This window comes from Gopherus flavomarginatus, chromosome 6 (genome assembly GCF_025201925.1).
Source record: "Gopherus flavomarginatus isolate rGopFla2 chromosome 6, rGopFla2.mat.asm, whole genome shotgun sequence".
Taxonomy (NCBI): domain Eukaryota; kingdom Metazoa; phylum Chordata; order Testudines; family Testudinidae; genus Gopherus; species Gopherus flavomarginatus.
The window spans coordinates 137735344-137751763 of record NC_066622.1 but is presented as its reverse complement, the minus strand read 5'-3'; the positions used below and the strand labels follow the sequence as shown (position 1 = coordinate 137751763).

The window sequence follows — 16420 nt, the reverse complement described above, 5'->3', positions numbered from 1 at the left end:
CATGCCACCTCCCATTAACTCCTCTTAAAGCTACAGCTCTTCTAGTCAGCTCTGGAGGCCTCCCTCCTGTCACAGGGCAAGCTTATTTGAAAATGCTGTGACGCGGGCAGAGCAGGTCCCCATGTCTCAACTGAACACTGAGAAACATATACCTGGAATCAGTCTGCATCATCTGTGTGTCAGTACTTCTCAAATAAGTATTAGAATTGTAAGAATGTATTTAGACTTTCCTGAATGCTTGTGAGTGGCTGCCGGCATTAATCTCGCTTATAGCATCTGAATCCTTTATTGTAAGGCTGTATTGTGAGGCTCTGTGACCCCATGAATCACCAGACAGGAGAGAGACATTAACTAGTGTGAAGAACTGATCTGCAACCGAAAGTGTTAGGCCCTGTCCCACAGCGAAGGTCCATCGACAGACGACTGTGGGACGATAAAGAGGACAAAAAATGTTTGTTGTCCATCCCATCCCCCCACCCTCCATGAAGATGAGCCATGTAAGTGGATTCCTCCCATCAGCTGAGATTGCAGCTCAGAGCACATGGTGGGGAAGGGAATAAATAACCCCTAACAAGAAGGAACTGGATCTCTGTGCTGCTTGGACTCTGGCAGCAAGGTTTTTAGGCATACATAAGAGGTCCCCATTGCCCAGCCTGGGTTACCCTAAAGGTCATACAGAGCTTGCTGATTATAGAAGCTTCTATTACTTTTTGACACTTAAGATTGTAACACATATATACATCTATGTTTACCTGTTTTAACCTTGTAAATACCTTGTTTCCTTTTCCTACCTAATAAATCTGTAGGTAGTTTATTGTAGGATTGGCTACCAGCATAGTCAGTGAGATCTAAGGTGCGACTGACCTGGACTAAGTGACTGGTCCTTTGGGACGGAGTAATCCAAATATTGCTGTGATCCTTGTTGTAAAACAAAGGCACGCTCAGCTGGCGGGGGAGTTGGATCAGAGCACCCAAGAGGACTGTCTGTGACTCCATGTTTGGTTGTTACAGAGCCTGAAGAGTTTCTCTCTGATATTTAGTTGGTTAAATCTAAGTATAGAACGCACAGCCAATTTGGGGCTTGTGCCCTGCTTCCTGACAGGATGCCCGGAGGTTGGTACCCATGCTCTTGAGTCACTGCAGGCAGCATTACATCTGCCATTTGGGATATGTCCACACAGCTCTGGGAGGGTGTTTCCTAGTGCAGTCCGGCAGACACGCCAGCTCTGCTCAAGCTCGCATGCTGAAAATAGGAGTGAGGCCACAATGGCCTAGGCAGCAGCTTGGGCTAGCCACCTGAGTACAAACTCACCCAACTCCCAGGGCACGTACGTATTCAGGTGGGTAGTCTGAAGCGCTGCCTGTACCACCATGGTCATGCTGTGAACTACACTAGCTGCTGTGTTGGGATACCTTTGGTGTTTACCAAAGGCAAAATTTGCTCTGCATGAGTCCCAGATAAGCAATATTGCTGGCTTGGAAAATTTAACAGTAAGAAAGGAAGAGGGGATGAGCTCACTCCAACCTTCCTTTGAGTCACTGCTCCTCAACAGAAATGCGATTTGGTGAAAACACACATCGCAGCTGGAGTCTTACATTTACACTTTCATTGTGCCCGTTCTTTTCAATCTGAAAGCATAACTTATAACATTCCCATCTCTGCACAAAGGTACGGAAAACACATGCCTTCTCACTGCATTTATTTACAGGCATGTCTACAGTGCTCATCGCTGTTATCTGAGCATCTCTGTGAGAACCAGGCACTGGCATTACAAAACCCTCCTGTGAAAATCACACCCTCACATTGCAGAACGACCTAAGAATATCACACCATCCAGCAGACATTCAAAAAATGCCAAGAGCTAGGCAGCAGATATAGTCTTCGGGGGAGGCCTTTCTCTTGCACTCCTGGGGAGCTAGGTGTACTGCACTATGCGTGCATGTGCATATATGCACCTTTACTTTCATCCATAAACAGCCCACACTTTATTACAGGTTATAAAGCATTCAGCCGAATGGTAGGGGCTAGAAGCTATGCACAAGGGCTCAAGTGAATCTAAAGATCTCAGCCTGAAGTTCACCTACTGGCACATGTTCCAGTGGTCAAGAATCACTGTCCCAAAGCCCTGCACAGATAGAGAGACTGGTAAGTAGTTGTGGGTAACCAATTTAACAAAAATCATGGAGTCCCAGGCTACGTTGACAGACATCAGTCTATGGTGGAGAGCACAAAGACATCTCACTCCAGTATGCAAAGGAACGAAGGCCGTGGCCTACAGAAATGCGCCTCTAGAAAATCAGCAGTATACAGAAAGGGCTGCCAAACTGAGAAGGAGCTGGTGATCTAATGATTTACCTGGGCAGGTGGGTGCCTGAGATTTTGTACTGGAGAAATGTTAAAGTCCATCTGTATATCCAACTGGATGAAGCCCTCTTTCTTAAGGGCTACAAGTGTTCCATCCTTGAGCCTCTGAGGTCAGTGCACATTTATAGATACAGCGGCGAATCACAGAACTGGAAGGGACCTCGAGAGGTCGTCTAGTCCAGCCCCTGCACTCAAGGGAGGACTAAGTATTATCTGGACCATCCCTGACAGGTGTTTGTCCAAGCTGCTCTTAACAATTCCCAATGATGGAGATTCTACAGCCTCCCTTGACAATTCACTCCAGTGCTTAATCACTCTGATAGTTAGGAAGTTTTTCCTAATATCCAACCTAAACTGCCCTTACTGCAATTTAAGCCCATTGCTTCTTGTCCTATCCTCAGAGGTTAAGAACAACAATTTTTCTCCCTCCTCCTTGTAACAATTTTTTATGTACTTGAAAACTGTTATGTCCCCTCTCGGTTTTCTCTTCTCCAGACTAAACAAACACAATTTTTTCAATGTTCCCTCATAGGTCATATTTTCCAGACCTTTAATCATTTTTGTTGCTCTTCTCTGGACTTTCTCCAATTTGTCCACATCTTTCCTGAAATGTGGTGCCAGAACCGGACACAACGCTCCAGTTGAGGCCTAATCAGTGCAGAGTAGAGCGGACGAATTACTTCTCGCGTCTTGCTTACAACACTCCTGCTAATACATCCCAGAAGGATGTTTGCTTTATTTGCAAAAGTGTTACACTGTTGACTCATATTTAGCTTGTGATCCACTATGACCCTCAAGATCCCTTTCCACAGTACTACTTCCTAGGCAGTCATTGCACATTTTGTATGTGTGCAACTGATTCTTCCTTCCTAAGTGGAGCACTTTGTATTTGTCCTTATTGAATTCCATCCTATTTACTTCAGACCATTTCTCCAGTTTGTGGAGATCATTTTGAATTTTAATCCTATCCTCCAAAGCGCTTGCAACCCCTTTCAGCTTGGTATCATCCACAAACTTTATAAGTGTCTTCGCTCTGCCACTATCTAAATCATTGATGAAGATATTGAAGAGAACCGGACCAGAAACGATCCCTGCGGGACCCCGCTCGTTATGCCCTTCCAGCATGACTGTGAACCACTGATAACTACTTTCTGGGAACGTTTTTCCAACCAGTTTTGCACCCACCTTATAGTAGCTCCATCTAGGTTGTATTTCTTTAGTTTGTTTATTGAAATGAAGTATCCTAGGCAAGGACCCAGCCTGCAGTTTGACCTGCCCACTATGGACTGGGAAACGACAGTGTCTTTCACATAGACCAGCCTTTTCTTTTGTACTCAGAGTTAAACATAATGCTGCCCCAGCCAATCTCAGTGCTGGTTAAATGTCCCAGTAAGAGATGTGGCATGAATTCTGGTTTTATGCAAATAGCAGGAACCAACAGAACTCCTAGCACCACAAACCTGTGTGTACAATATGCAGGGGTTGACTGGTGGCTTCAACAAGAGTTTAGGCAACCGCAGAGAGGAGCCTGCAGCCACCGCAACAGGCGCCTGAGTGCAAATGCTGCAGGAAAGGCAATCGCCGTAGCTTTGGGCCTGCTTCCAACAGTGCTGCTTGGAGCTGCATAGTTCATACTCAGGCAGAAAGAGGGGACCTCCTACCCACACCAGCACAGGGAGACATACTCTTCTGGCCAAGCTCTAGCCCTCCTCCCCAGCCAAGGGAGAAATGCCTCTCCGTCCCTTCCTGCTAGTTCACCAGCTGAACGGGTATTTCCAGATATTTTCATTTCGTGAAGTGAAATCATTACAATTTTGCCCACTCTAGTCTCCTGAACCACGCCTAGTGACTTTCCCATCTGGAGAGTAGATTCTAACGTGAACTGTCCAGCCCTGCAGCATGGTGATGAGTGACGGGAACAAGGTCACAGAGCGGTAAACATTTAGTTGAAATTTATTGAAGACACACAGGGGATGTAGCCAGGTATCTTGTGCTAAATCTAATGGAAGAGGTGTGGCTAAAACCCCTACAATGCTTTGAAAACCTAACCAAAGTCTTTAAAAATCTCTATCCCAAGGAGATGTGCAAATTCTTAGTAAAAATTCACAAAAGTCTCCTTAATCCAGCTTGGAAATCTCCAGCCTTTGCTTATTTCCATTTCCCTGTGATAGGCAGCAAAACTTGAGTGGAAAATTGATTTTTAAACAAGTAGGGCTTCTCGTTGGAAAGGAGTTCACTGGAACTACTCAGTGAAAAAGGCTGAACAGAGAACAATTAAAACAAAAATCTTTTCAGTACCGTCTGGGAGCACAAAGCTCAGTTTCAGAAGTACGTACCTGACGGTTGAATCAGAAGATCCAGTAATGATCACCCGCTCGTCATACTGTAGGCACAAGACGGAACCCGTGTGTCCAGTCAGAATTCGCTTGCATTCCAATGTATTCTTATCCCAGATCTACAGGGGCAAACAGTCACAAACCGCCTGGTAAGTAAGATGTTCATCACTGTAGAAATGGTGCATGTTGCTGGGTTGGCTGTTTCGGTTTTTATTACACACTGTTTGTGGATTGAGCGTCCTTAGTAGCACAGAATGCACTTTGTTATTCCACAGGCGCTTTGGTGCAATATAAAACATTCTTAATCTCGCTGGCTTTAATATGAATACAGGCTCTACACTGCTCATCAGGGAACAGGGTAGCCTGTAATGACGGGAGGACCAATAACACTGCTAGCAAAGTCCATTCTATAAGGAAGCAGAGCATTTCTTGCCAGGTTTACGCACTTGCTGGGGGAAGGCTAGCTTGTGTGTACCAAAGAAAAACTCGCCTGGGCTAGTCCAGTGTTTAACCTTTTGGACACAAGGGACAAGCTTGCTGCCTTCCTAAACTGTGTTGGGGAGATCTCAGGGACTGGCGCTGGTCCATGGAGCAGCTGTTTAGAACCGCTGGGCTAGGGCACCTTCTAAAAAGTCTCTTACCAACTGCTGCCTCCCACACTGAAATTAGGACACAAGATTGTTCCCGAAGCCTGCTTTACACACCCTAGCTTGGCCACCTTGGGGAGTTCTCACCTTGATAGTGTTGTCTCGCAGGCCACTTACTATCTTCTGATCGTCATACTGTAAACAATAAACCCCTTTGCTAGTTTCACTCCGACAATGGATTCTCTGTAAACTGTGCCTGCCACACCGCCAGTTTGATTCTATTGTCTTGGGGATGGGGAGCAGAGAAGAAAGAGAAGCAAATTAGAGAAAGTCCTGTTACATTTCCCAACAAGGAAGCCCATTAGATGACACAGCAGTCTCCCAAGGGAAGTGGCTATGGGGGCACTGTTGCTAGAGTCATTTATAATGACGAAGAGCTGGAGAATATAGCATGGGGAATGCTGTTGCATGGGCCATGTTGGGGATGCACAAGCTGACTAAAAGGTTTTTTCCATCTCTAACTTCTGTGACTCTGTGGAGCCTTCACCAGGAGGACGCTCAGTGACTAAAGAAGAGTGAAAGGTGGTATCCACCTACATCTTGCTAGTGGTTATATGGCCCCTGTGATCAGAGCAGCTGAGCACCTCTCCTGCAATGAAGAGTTCAAGAATATACAAGAGGTGGTACCTTGCACAGAACCATTTATGGGGCAGTGGTGCCACATGTTTGATGCCCTTCTCTTTGAATTTCACGGAGTGTCCTCTCCAGCAATGCCTGGGTCTCCCTGGCTCAGCTCTGGCACCTCACCACAACCTCTCACTAGGCCTCACTATTTTTTCATAGAAAGAGCCATGAAACACCTGAATGCTGTCCGGCTGTACACTGTGCAGATTCACCAGAATCTGCTACCTGAAATACGTCTGACTGCTCATGCAATTTACATTCAGGGAAGGGAGTCACTAAGCCCTTTGAACTTTATGTGATAACTCCAAAACATGTGAATTTGGGGCAAAACATATGTATGCCATGTGCAACGTTTATCAAAACCAGTGTGAGGGTTTTTGCTGACATTTTAACAAATCAAAGTTAAAAACCACATAAAATTAAATGTTTGTTTCTTACCTCTATGTCCTGTATAATTTTTGGATAAAGTGCTCTATAGAAGGAGTTGGGTGGGGCAGTCCCATCAGGTGGCTTATTTTTAAATAGATACTGTCCCCTGGAACACAAGAAACATTTCCCATTCAACACAGTCCATGTTTCAGCAGTGTTCGGCAAAGGTTCTAAGGTACTTTACTGGATGTATTGCTGACTCTAGGGGCAGGGGACTGATTAGCATTCAGGCATGGTGAACTCAGTAAGCACTGTTTGACCTGCACTGTGACTGGGTTGTATGTGGATACGTGACAAATTCAAAACGGGTATTAGCAGACACCTAGGGAATTACAAATGTGTTATGTATACAGGGCACAAGCCACTGTTGCCCAGGCTGTGAGTAATAGTGGTTCATACGTCCCTTGGCTTGTGTATCTATTATGTGTGTCACTTTTAAAAGAAGGGGATGAAACCTTCACAGCTGCCAAGGGGGAGGGGAGGAGGTGCTGCAGGGAAGGCCAGCAATGGGAGAAAACTAAGGGAGGCAGCCCCCAAAAAATATGTTACGTGCCAAAGGCTTGAAAGCTGCATTAGTGGGAGTGACATCTGCTTTGGCACATGGACATTTTACGGCTGCTGCTAGATTCTGGTAAGCAACATTTCATTAGTGGCCTCTTCCTCATTTCAACACAGATTTGGAATACTCATATCCCAAGCTAGATTTTTGCTTCAAAAAAAATTCAGTAAACAGCAATCACTTCCTGCTGTGTAAAGAACTTTAATTCCTCATCCTGAAGTTAAGAAGTCACCAAACACGGTGTGGAAGCTAGTAAACCCCACCATGGGCGTACTAACTGCTGTTTTGCCTGGCAACTTGCCTTGCAAAGTGGAGATAGGCACAAATGCCTCGGAGTGTAATCCTGGCATCAGAGGCATGGTGTTTACACTGGGCCAGCTCTCTGCTCCTCCCCGCCACTACTCCATTACAGCATGATTAATTGTTCCAGATCTGCATGTGCCTTTCTTGCCTGTCCCTTCCTCACAGTATACCTTGAAACTACAGTACACCTTGACAGCTTGGGCCTGAGCTAGACGTAGCATGAAACCTGCATCAGAAAAGCTACAAAAATGATCTGAAGCGTTTAGTTTACAAGGACAATACCACAATATAGTGCTAAACAAGCATTTGAAAGGCACACAAGGGGAACGGTATATATTTAAATTCCCTAAGAAATCAGATTAAACACATGTTTTGGGGCAGAGCAGTTTTCAGCTCCACACTTAGAAGCCTGCAGATTTTTAGACTATAAGAAGTATCAGCCATTAACTGCACTGGAATGAAGGTTCGTGTTTCCAGTTTCACTCTCCAGGATGTGTGCATGTGACCAGGTAGGCACATGCATGCAAGCAGGCAACTGTGAGTACAGGTCCTAATCATTGCAGAGAGTAGTTGGTACAGTATTTGCACATGTGGAGTGCTTTAAGGAGAGTGAAGATTAATCACAAGGGCAATGTTTTGAAGACTTCCTGGGGAGTACGTGCTTTGGAAGTGGGGAGAATGCTTGAGCCAGACCTTGGAATATTTAGGTTACATCTGGGTTGGCCTTCAAATAGAATCAATTGTGGTTTAGCTAAAGAAGTGCTTGGAATTTTCACTGCATCTCAGGTGAGCTCTCATGCAAGACTTTCTCTTATAAAAGAAACTATTTCATGTCTCCTCCCCAACTGAGGACAATGGGACACTGCAGGGGTGCCCCAAGGACAAAGCCTCAAGGACATGTAACCATGTACACTCTCTCTCTCTCTCTCTATGTATATTACCATAGGGTAAAAAGAACTCAATCAGCTGTAGGTTCTGATGACCAGAAAACTGAGTGTATTTTGGTCACTATCTAGACAGACACAAACAGTGCACAGGTTTATTTTTTTTTAATAGTAAATTTTCTATAAATGTTTGTGCCAATCCATGTGGCCCCACTCATTCCTGGCAAGTGGTCAGTGTGGTCCTTTGTGTTGCAGAGTTTGGGCTCTCCTAATGTAAGGTACCAGGAAGCAAGTGATGAAATCAAGTGGTCCATGCACTGAGCTAAGTGAAGAGCTATAAGCGAATGAGACCAGTCATCTATCATTCTGAACTGCCCATCTATTCATTTCCCTGTGCCATCCAAAGCACTGACTCCAAGCTACGAAGTGCTATACAGCAGATCCCCAAGTTAAATTAGATATTGCCTGCCTCTCTTCCCCACCCAACTATTCTTAGGGTTAACCTCCTCCCCCCATCAGAGAGTATTCTCCCTGGGAGTACATGCTTGGGGAATTCCATCCTGCAACCAACTTAAACAGGGCACAGTGCAATCCTGGGGGTGCAGCATGACGATGGCGGAGGCAGGGTCTACTGCTGACCTTCAAATACTCATATCATCAGCAATGGGCATCAACGTAAAATTCTAAATACGGAATGAACTATAGGACTAGAGATAATCATGGGGTTTCTCTAACATTTCCGCCTGTATCTGCAGCTAATACTGTCACGAAAAGGGGTACCGAACACTTCTGATAATCACTATGCTCCTGGAAGGAGATTTGCATAGTATTTAAAAGGACAGTTCATAATCAAGATTTACTTGTCTTTATAATCTGCAACAAACAGGGTAACAAAATTAACTTCAAAACACAACAGAATTTTTGCTTGCAACTTTGTATCTTTTTTTCTTTTTAATAGCAACTAAAAGGCCAAAGCTGTCACTTTTATCTTGTTTATGAAATATTCATACCCAGCTTTTTTGCAGCTAACATCCTGGGGACACCCTCGGAAAAGAAAATTATGTATTAAAGGGCTTACCCTAGAGAGGGAAAGTTCTAATGAAGTGTTAACAGAGCAGCTTCAAACTCAAGCGAGACCCTCGAAAGGCTATTCCAGCTGATTATTAACTAATCTATCTGCATTTCTAGAGTCCCCTACTCTCCACGGTACCTACCCTCGACTTCCAGTTTGAGGATTGCACAGATACAGCGTAAAGCAAAAGTCCGCTGAGGAAACACTAATTCATATCACATGCCCCAGCTCCTAATCCTAAAAATGTTTTTCTGTTCTGAACTGCTGATGAGTTTATTGCCCTTCCTAGGCATATGCAGCTTCTTAATATGAAACTGAATGAGAGGCTGGGTGTACGGATTCTAAGTTTTTATCTCTCCCTCATTACTGAGATACTGGAGCATCTACGAGATGAGTATGGAAAAAACATGCCAAAAACTGGTGGTAGAACCAAAAATGACCAACCTCTCCAATCCCCGAATTTTGCTGCAAACAAATGTCAAACTAGAAATAACAGGGGCAGACTACAAAGGTAGCATTACACACACACCATCCACCTTCCCAGTTGGGTAAGAAGCTAAATTTGCAGTTCCCTCACCATCCTCTCCTCTCTGCCAACCCTCTCCACAGCGAATCTGTCCTGACCATTCTCTCAATAAGTTTCTTCCAGAGCATGCCATCCGATGTCACCCGGTACCACTCCTTACACACCAACTCGGCAGCACATAGCGATTTGGCATCTAGGTACGACAGTATGTTCTCGGCAATGTGATCCAAACCCCGAGCTGGCGGGGGAGGGGAAAAAAAAAGAGCGTTAGTCATTGAGGAGATCGTAAGACAGTTTAAACAACTCCCCTTGCCTGTTATGGAGATGCAGTCCCTTCCCCATCACTGTTCATCCATTCCTCTCTACACAGAGTTAGACCACATTCACAGAAGAGCATTTGCTGCTAAGTTCAGGAACAAACAGTGTTTTCCCAACTTGTTTTGGATCAAACATAACAAGGCATTAAAAATAATAAAGAATCCAGGAAGTTATTCCAATTTATTTCTATGGGTTTTAGCACTAGGGGGATAGTCTATGGATGGCACTTCCAACTCAGCGATGCAGCCCCCAAAATCTCTCTATATTAGGACTATTTCTCATCTGGCTGCTACAGCTGTTCTCATGTTCCAACGGCTCAAAAGCTGTTTTTGCTAAAGTAGTAGCTTTTGAACGTAATGAAGAAAAAAATATATATTCCCAATGTGTACCCAGAAGGGTAGGGTACCTTTAGACATGGGAGGGGGGAAGGATACGCAGATGCATGGAGGAGTGAGAGTCTAGGGAGAGAGTGAAGCAGGTTTGCTGGTATCATTTATTTCAGGAGGTGGAAGAAAGCGTACACTGACATGGTGTCATTTGCAAACATTTTCCAGTGTGAATACCAGAAAGGTTGCTTTGTGTTTCAGTAGCTCTGCAGTCACATGGAAGACAATTGACTCAAAATAATAAAAGGGCACTGGACCAATAGCCTGGTTAACACCCCAGTGGATCTATAATAGGATAAAATGTTGGAATACAGTGGGGGGTTCATCCTGTGTTGTTTAAAGTGGATGGGTTTATCCATTAAAATGCTCTACCACCCCCTCAAACCTAATCTGCACAGAGGCCTCAGAGGAATAAGATGCCTATAAAATAACATGGTTGCACTAATAAAGCTTCTCTTGGCTGCTGTTCTAATTCACAAGTGAGACAGCAACAGTGAGGGGGTTATTGCTCTTCACAGATCACATTTCAGAGAATTCACAGAAGCTGTAGTTCAGAGGAGTCCGCCCTCCCCCAAGCACAAAGTTCTGCCCCGCAAAGAGCAAGCATGCCAGATCAGTATTACATGCAACTTCCCTCCTCTCCCTAACGAATCCACTAAACATCCGGAGTGAGATTAAATTCCTCTTTTCTTATTCTTATTACAACAGTCTCAAAGACTGAGCCCCATTTGTCAGCAGCACAGAAGTAGGAAGCAGTAAATGAATTGGGATGGTTGTGTCACATGTCCATACTTAAGCAGATGGACAGTGAGGCATGTATCAGCTGATTCTTATGAGAGTTCACAGGACACTATCTATTCTAGCTTTTGTGTCAGACAGAGAAGTTAAAAAAGATCTCAAAACTGGCTCCTCATCCATGGAAATGAAATAACACAGCATGGCTCCTGATTCCTTCTCTTATTCCTAATGCAACAGTTTAAAATGTAGCCACATGCAGAGAAACAATTTTATGATGCTTTGGGCCCAATCTTCCACTGCCCAATGCCTTGTATAATTTACATCTATGCAAAAAAGAGCATGCAGATGATGACACAAGGTACCAGGTGGTGGAGAAAGAGGCCCACATGTGTCTACACTGATGCAGGGTTTGGGTGCTATATTGCAGTATTAACCCACCAGGATTCCCAAATGTACAGTTTCAGTTTATACACATAGATATTATACATATAGCTTTACAAACTCCTTGAAAGAAGCAGGACTGACAGTTCTGAAGGCTGAAGTCCTCTGTTTATCAGCTGAGTAGGTGCAGGATGGGGAGTGTTTCCTCTGGCCACCCCTTATTCATGTGTCACAAACTTCATCTAGTGGGGAAAGGTGATGTCGGTTTGCATTCCCATGCCCTGAAGCTTCCAGTGACACCTCAGACACACACATGGACACTGTATGCCCACCCCTAGAGTCGACACCGGTAGTTTCAGGTGAATATACTGAGCTCCATAGTAATTCTGCACGAGGAAAAGAGGAAGGAAGGAGAAAGGACAGCAAGAAATGGGCTCACGCTGTAGAAGTTCTGCTTGCTGATCTCTAATCAATTCTCACGGATCATCCCTCTAGTTGTTCACCTCCCCCTGACTCGCAGTCCCCAAATGGAGCCATCTTGAGTTTGTTTTTAATTTTCATTGCTGTGACGTGTATTTCAATCACAGAAATTGACCCAGATCACTGATCTTAGACCGCTCTTATAGAGCAAAAACTTATCATTGTCAGAGAAAACTACCATCATACAATTCCTCTGCCTTGCCTCTACTACAAATGGAAAAAAAACAAAAGACAAAAAACAAAAAAAAACCCCTTAACTCTGACCTCCACAGCATCAGGATAAAAATCAAACAATTTTACTCCAAGTTAATAAATGTGTCTGATTGATGGATAAGAGGCAGTACTATGTGGGCAGAGTAGGTGGTCTGGTGAACCTGAATGAGAATTTGCCCACTTTCAGAGTTTTGGGGTGCATTTTGGGGTGGGGGAGAGGGGCAAGGGGATGAGAGGGATAAAGTAGAACTTGAACTTAACTTCCAGGCTTTTTAACATGTGTTTTGGTGAGAGAGGTACAAAGCTCTCCTGTAGGTTCTTTCTAGTTGAGGTGACATATTCATAGTTCCAGGTTAGTCATGTTTTTTTCTGAAAATTCCCTTAGATTTTGAAAAATGTTTAACTATTGCCTGATAAGGAGAGCCGCTGCAGTCCTTGCAAGCTGCCCACAGATAAACACAATTCTGGTCCAGCTAGCCTTCTGCCTCCTCACATGGCTTCTCACCTTCTATTCTCCTTACCGGAATCCTTGCCCTGCATGTGACATTTCTGCTTGTGTACTGTACAGACAAACTACATGCCCCTCTGAGAATCCTTGTCAGTAAGGCCACATGCGTTGGGATATACACACTTTGAAAACACGCAAATTGATGCATATACATACATGCACAGTTACCCCTGTGTGCTTATTTAAGTAATGGAATAACTGCTATCTACATGCGGAAAACTAGAGAAAGGCCCTTCCCATCTGTTCAGTACCACACAGAAAGTGAAGTTTGAAGGTAGATCTATTTTAAGGATACAATTAGTGAATGACAAGGAAAAAACAGTTACTTACCTGTCCTGTAACCGTTGTTCTTTGAGATGTGAGTGCAGACACGCATTCCACTCAGGCGTGTGTGTGCCCAGCTCACCAACGTTGGAGAACTTTTGTACCAGTACCCATAGGAGTGGTGCTCATGCCATGTGGCCCTTCACTTCCCCTGTCTACTCAAAAGCAGTGCCATCCCAACCCCCTCAGTTCCTTGACACCAAGAGTAGCGACTCCAATGCAGAGGGGATGGAGGGTGGGTCATGAAATATAAATCTGCACTCACAACTTGAAGAACAACAGTTACAGTGCGGGTAAGTAACTGCTTTTTCTGGGAGTGGTTGCAGACATTTATTCCAATCAGGTGACTCACAAGCAGTACTTACACGAGGTGGAGCTTGGAATCTACTTAAAGCACTGCAGGACTGCTTTCCCGAGATTGCATCTGACCTATACACAGTGGTAACTGCATAGCGCTTTGTAAAAGTATGTACAGAAGACCAGGCCGTGGTCCTGCAGGTATCCAATATCAAAACACCTCTAAGGAATGCTATCGATGTTGCATGGGCCCTCGATGTATGACCTTGTAATCTCAGCAGAGGCACCTTTTGAGCTACTTCACATGCAGTTGTAATGCAGGAAGTTATTCACCTGGAAATCGTCTATACAGAGACCGCCTGACCCTTCACTAGATCCACATAGGAGATGAAAAGATGAGGTGGGGCCCGAAAAGCGAAGTCCTCTCTAGGTAAAATGCCAAGCATGGTCTCACATCCAATGTGTGAGGTCTCTGCTCATCCGTGTTGGAGTGTGCGTTAGGAGAGAACACCGGTAACTAAATAAGACGGTTACTCACCTTTGTAACTGTTGTTCTTCGAGATGTGTTGCTCACATCCATTCCAGTTAGGTGTGCGCGCCGCGCGTGCACGTTCGTCGGAAACTTTTTACCCTAGCAACTCCAGTGGGCCGGCAGGTCGCCCCCTGGAGTGGCGCCGCCATGGCGCCCAATATATATCCCTGCCGGCCCACCCGCTCCTCAGTTCCTTCTTGCCGGCGACTCCGACAGTGGGGAAGGAGGGCGGGTGTGGAATGGATGTGAGCAACACATCTCGAAGAACAACAGTTACAAAGGTGAGTAACCGTCTTTTCTTCTTCGAGTGATTGCTCACATCCATTCCAGTTAGGTGAATCCCAAGCCATACCTAGGCGGTGGGGTCGGAGCGAGAAGTCGCGGCATGGAGCACTGCAGATCCGAAGGCCGCATCCTCTCTAGACTGCTGGACCAGGGCGTAGTGGGAAGCAAAGGTGTGGACCGATGACCAGGTCGCTGCCCGACAGATTTCCTGGATGGGCACACGGGCGAGGAAAGCCAGCGACGACGCCTGCGCCCTGGTAGAATGCGCAGTCACACGGCCCGTAGGGACGTGGGCCAAGTCATAGCAGGTCCTGATGCAGGACGTTACCCAAGAGGATAACCTCTGGGAGGAGATAGGAAGCCCTTTCATGCGGTCCGCTACTGCCACGAAAAGCTGGGGGGATTTGCGGAAGGGCTTGGTCCTCTCCACGTAGAACGCGAGAGCCCTACGGACATCAAGCGAGTGGAGCTGCTGCTCCCTGCCTGAGGAGTGAGGTTTCGGGAAAAAAACCGGGAGGAATATCTCTTGGTTGACGTGGAAGGCTGAGACCACCTTGGGGAGAAAAGCAGGGTGTGGTCTCAGCTGCACCTTGTCCTTGTGGAAGACTGTGTATGGGGGGTCTACCACAAGAGCCCGGAGTTCCGACACCCGTCTAGCTGAGGTGATAGCTACTAGAAAGGCCGTCTTCCAAGAGAGGTAAAGCAGGGAGCAAGTAGCTAACGGCTCAAAGGGGGGCCCCATGAGTCGGGACAACACCAGGTTAAGATCCCAGGTTGGAGCAGGGGGACGGACGTTAGGGTATAAACGTTCCAGCCCCTTAAGGAATCTAGACACCGTCGGGTGGGAAAAAACAGAGTTACCATCCGCGCCCGGGTGAAAGGTGGAGATAGCCGCTAGGTGGACTCGTAACGACGATATGGCCAGACCTTGCCCTTTGAGGGACCAAATGTAGTCTAAGATGTTGGCTACTGAAACTTCCATAGGGCGGAGATTTCTCTCCACGCACCAATAGGAGAATCGCTTCCATTTGGCCAAATATGTCGCTCTTGTGGACGGCTTTCTGCTGCCCAAGAGCACTTCCCTCACCGGCGTGGAACAGCGCAGCTCAGAGCCAGTCAGCCACGCAGGAGCCACGCCGCTAGGTGCAGCGACTGCAGGTCCGGGTGACAGAGGGTCCCGTGCTCCTGGGTAATCAGGTCCGGATGAAGGGGCAGGGGAACTGGGTCGGCTATGGCCAGGTCCAGCAGCATGGGGTACCAGTGCTGTCTGGGCCACGCCGGGGCTACCATGATCACATGAGCCCTGTCCCTGCGCACCTTCAGAAGGACCCTGTGGACCAACGGGAATGGGGGAAATGCATAGTACAGGTGGGTCGACCACTGGATGAGGAAGGCATCCGCTATCGACCCGGGTTCCCTGCCCTGAAAGGAGCAGAACGCTTGGCACTTCCTGTTCCCCTTGGCCGCGAAGAGGTCCACCCGGGGATAACCCCACCTCCGGAAGATGGAGAGGGCGACGTCCGGGCGAAGGGACCACTCGTGTGACAGGAAGGATCTGCTCAATCGATCCGCCAGCGTGTTCCGTACTCCGGGGAGGAAGGAAGCCATGAGGTGAATGGAGTGGGCTACACAAAAGTCCCAGAGTCGTATCGCCTCGTGGCACAGGGAGGAGGATCTGGTGCCGCCCTGCTTGTTGATATAATACATGGTCGTCGTGTTGTCGGTGAACACCGCGACACAACGACCCTGGAGCTGATGACAGAACGTTTGACAAGCAAGACGGACCGCTCTCAACTCCCGCATGTTGATGTGTAGCCGCACCTCCTCCTGGGACCACAGGCCCTGCGTCCTCAGGGTCCCTGCGTGGGCCCCCCAGCCGAGATCTGAGGCATCTGTTGTTAGGGACACCGAGGGCTGAGATGGGTGGAAGGGGAGACCCGCACACAACACTGACTGGTCCAGCCACCAGCCGAGAGAATCTAAGACCCTCTGGGGGATCGTGATTAACATATCTAGTGGCTGTCTTGTCGGCCTGTAATGACTGATGAGCCACAGCTGGAGTGGCCTCATGCGGAGCCGAGCGTAATTGGTCACGAAAGTACAGGCCGCCATGTGGCCTAACAGGGTTAGACACGTCCTCACTGACGTCAGGGGGGCTGTCTGTAGTCGTTGCACGATTGCCGACAAGGCCTGGAACCGCTGCAATGGCAGCA

At 46.6% G+C, this 16420-nt stretch overlaps 1 protein-coding gene across 15 annotated transcripts in view; it reads right to left on the bottom strand.

Annotated features, from left to right (window-relative positions):
- The window catches only part of BTRC (beta-transducin repeat containing E3 ubiquitin protein ligase), a 179160-nt gene that overhangs the window by 20137 nt on the left and 142603 nt on the right, over window positions 1-16420 (bottom strand). For all 15 annotated transcript variants that reach the window (XM_050958049.1, XM_050958053.1, XM_050958059.1 and 12 more), the window contains 4 exons: window positions 9797-9983; window positions 6411-6507; window positions 5436-5573; window positions 4702-4820 (listed from right to left, as the gene is read on the bottom strand). In XM_050958049.1, the coding sequence (XP_050814006.1) occupies window positions 4702-4820; window positions 5436-5573; window positions 6411-6507; window positions 9797-9983 (541 nt within the window). The remainder of the gene's footprint in view (window positions 1-4701; window positions 4821-5435; window positions 5574-6410; window positions 6508-9796; window positions 9984-16420) is intronic.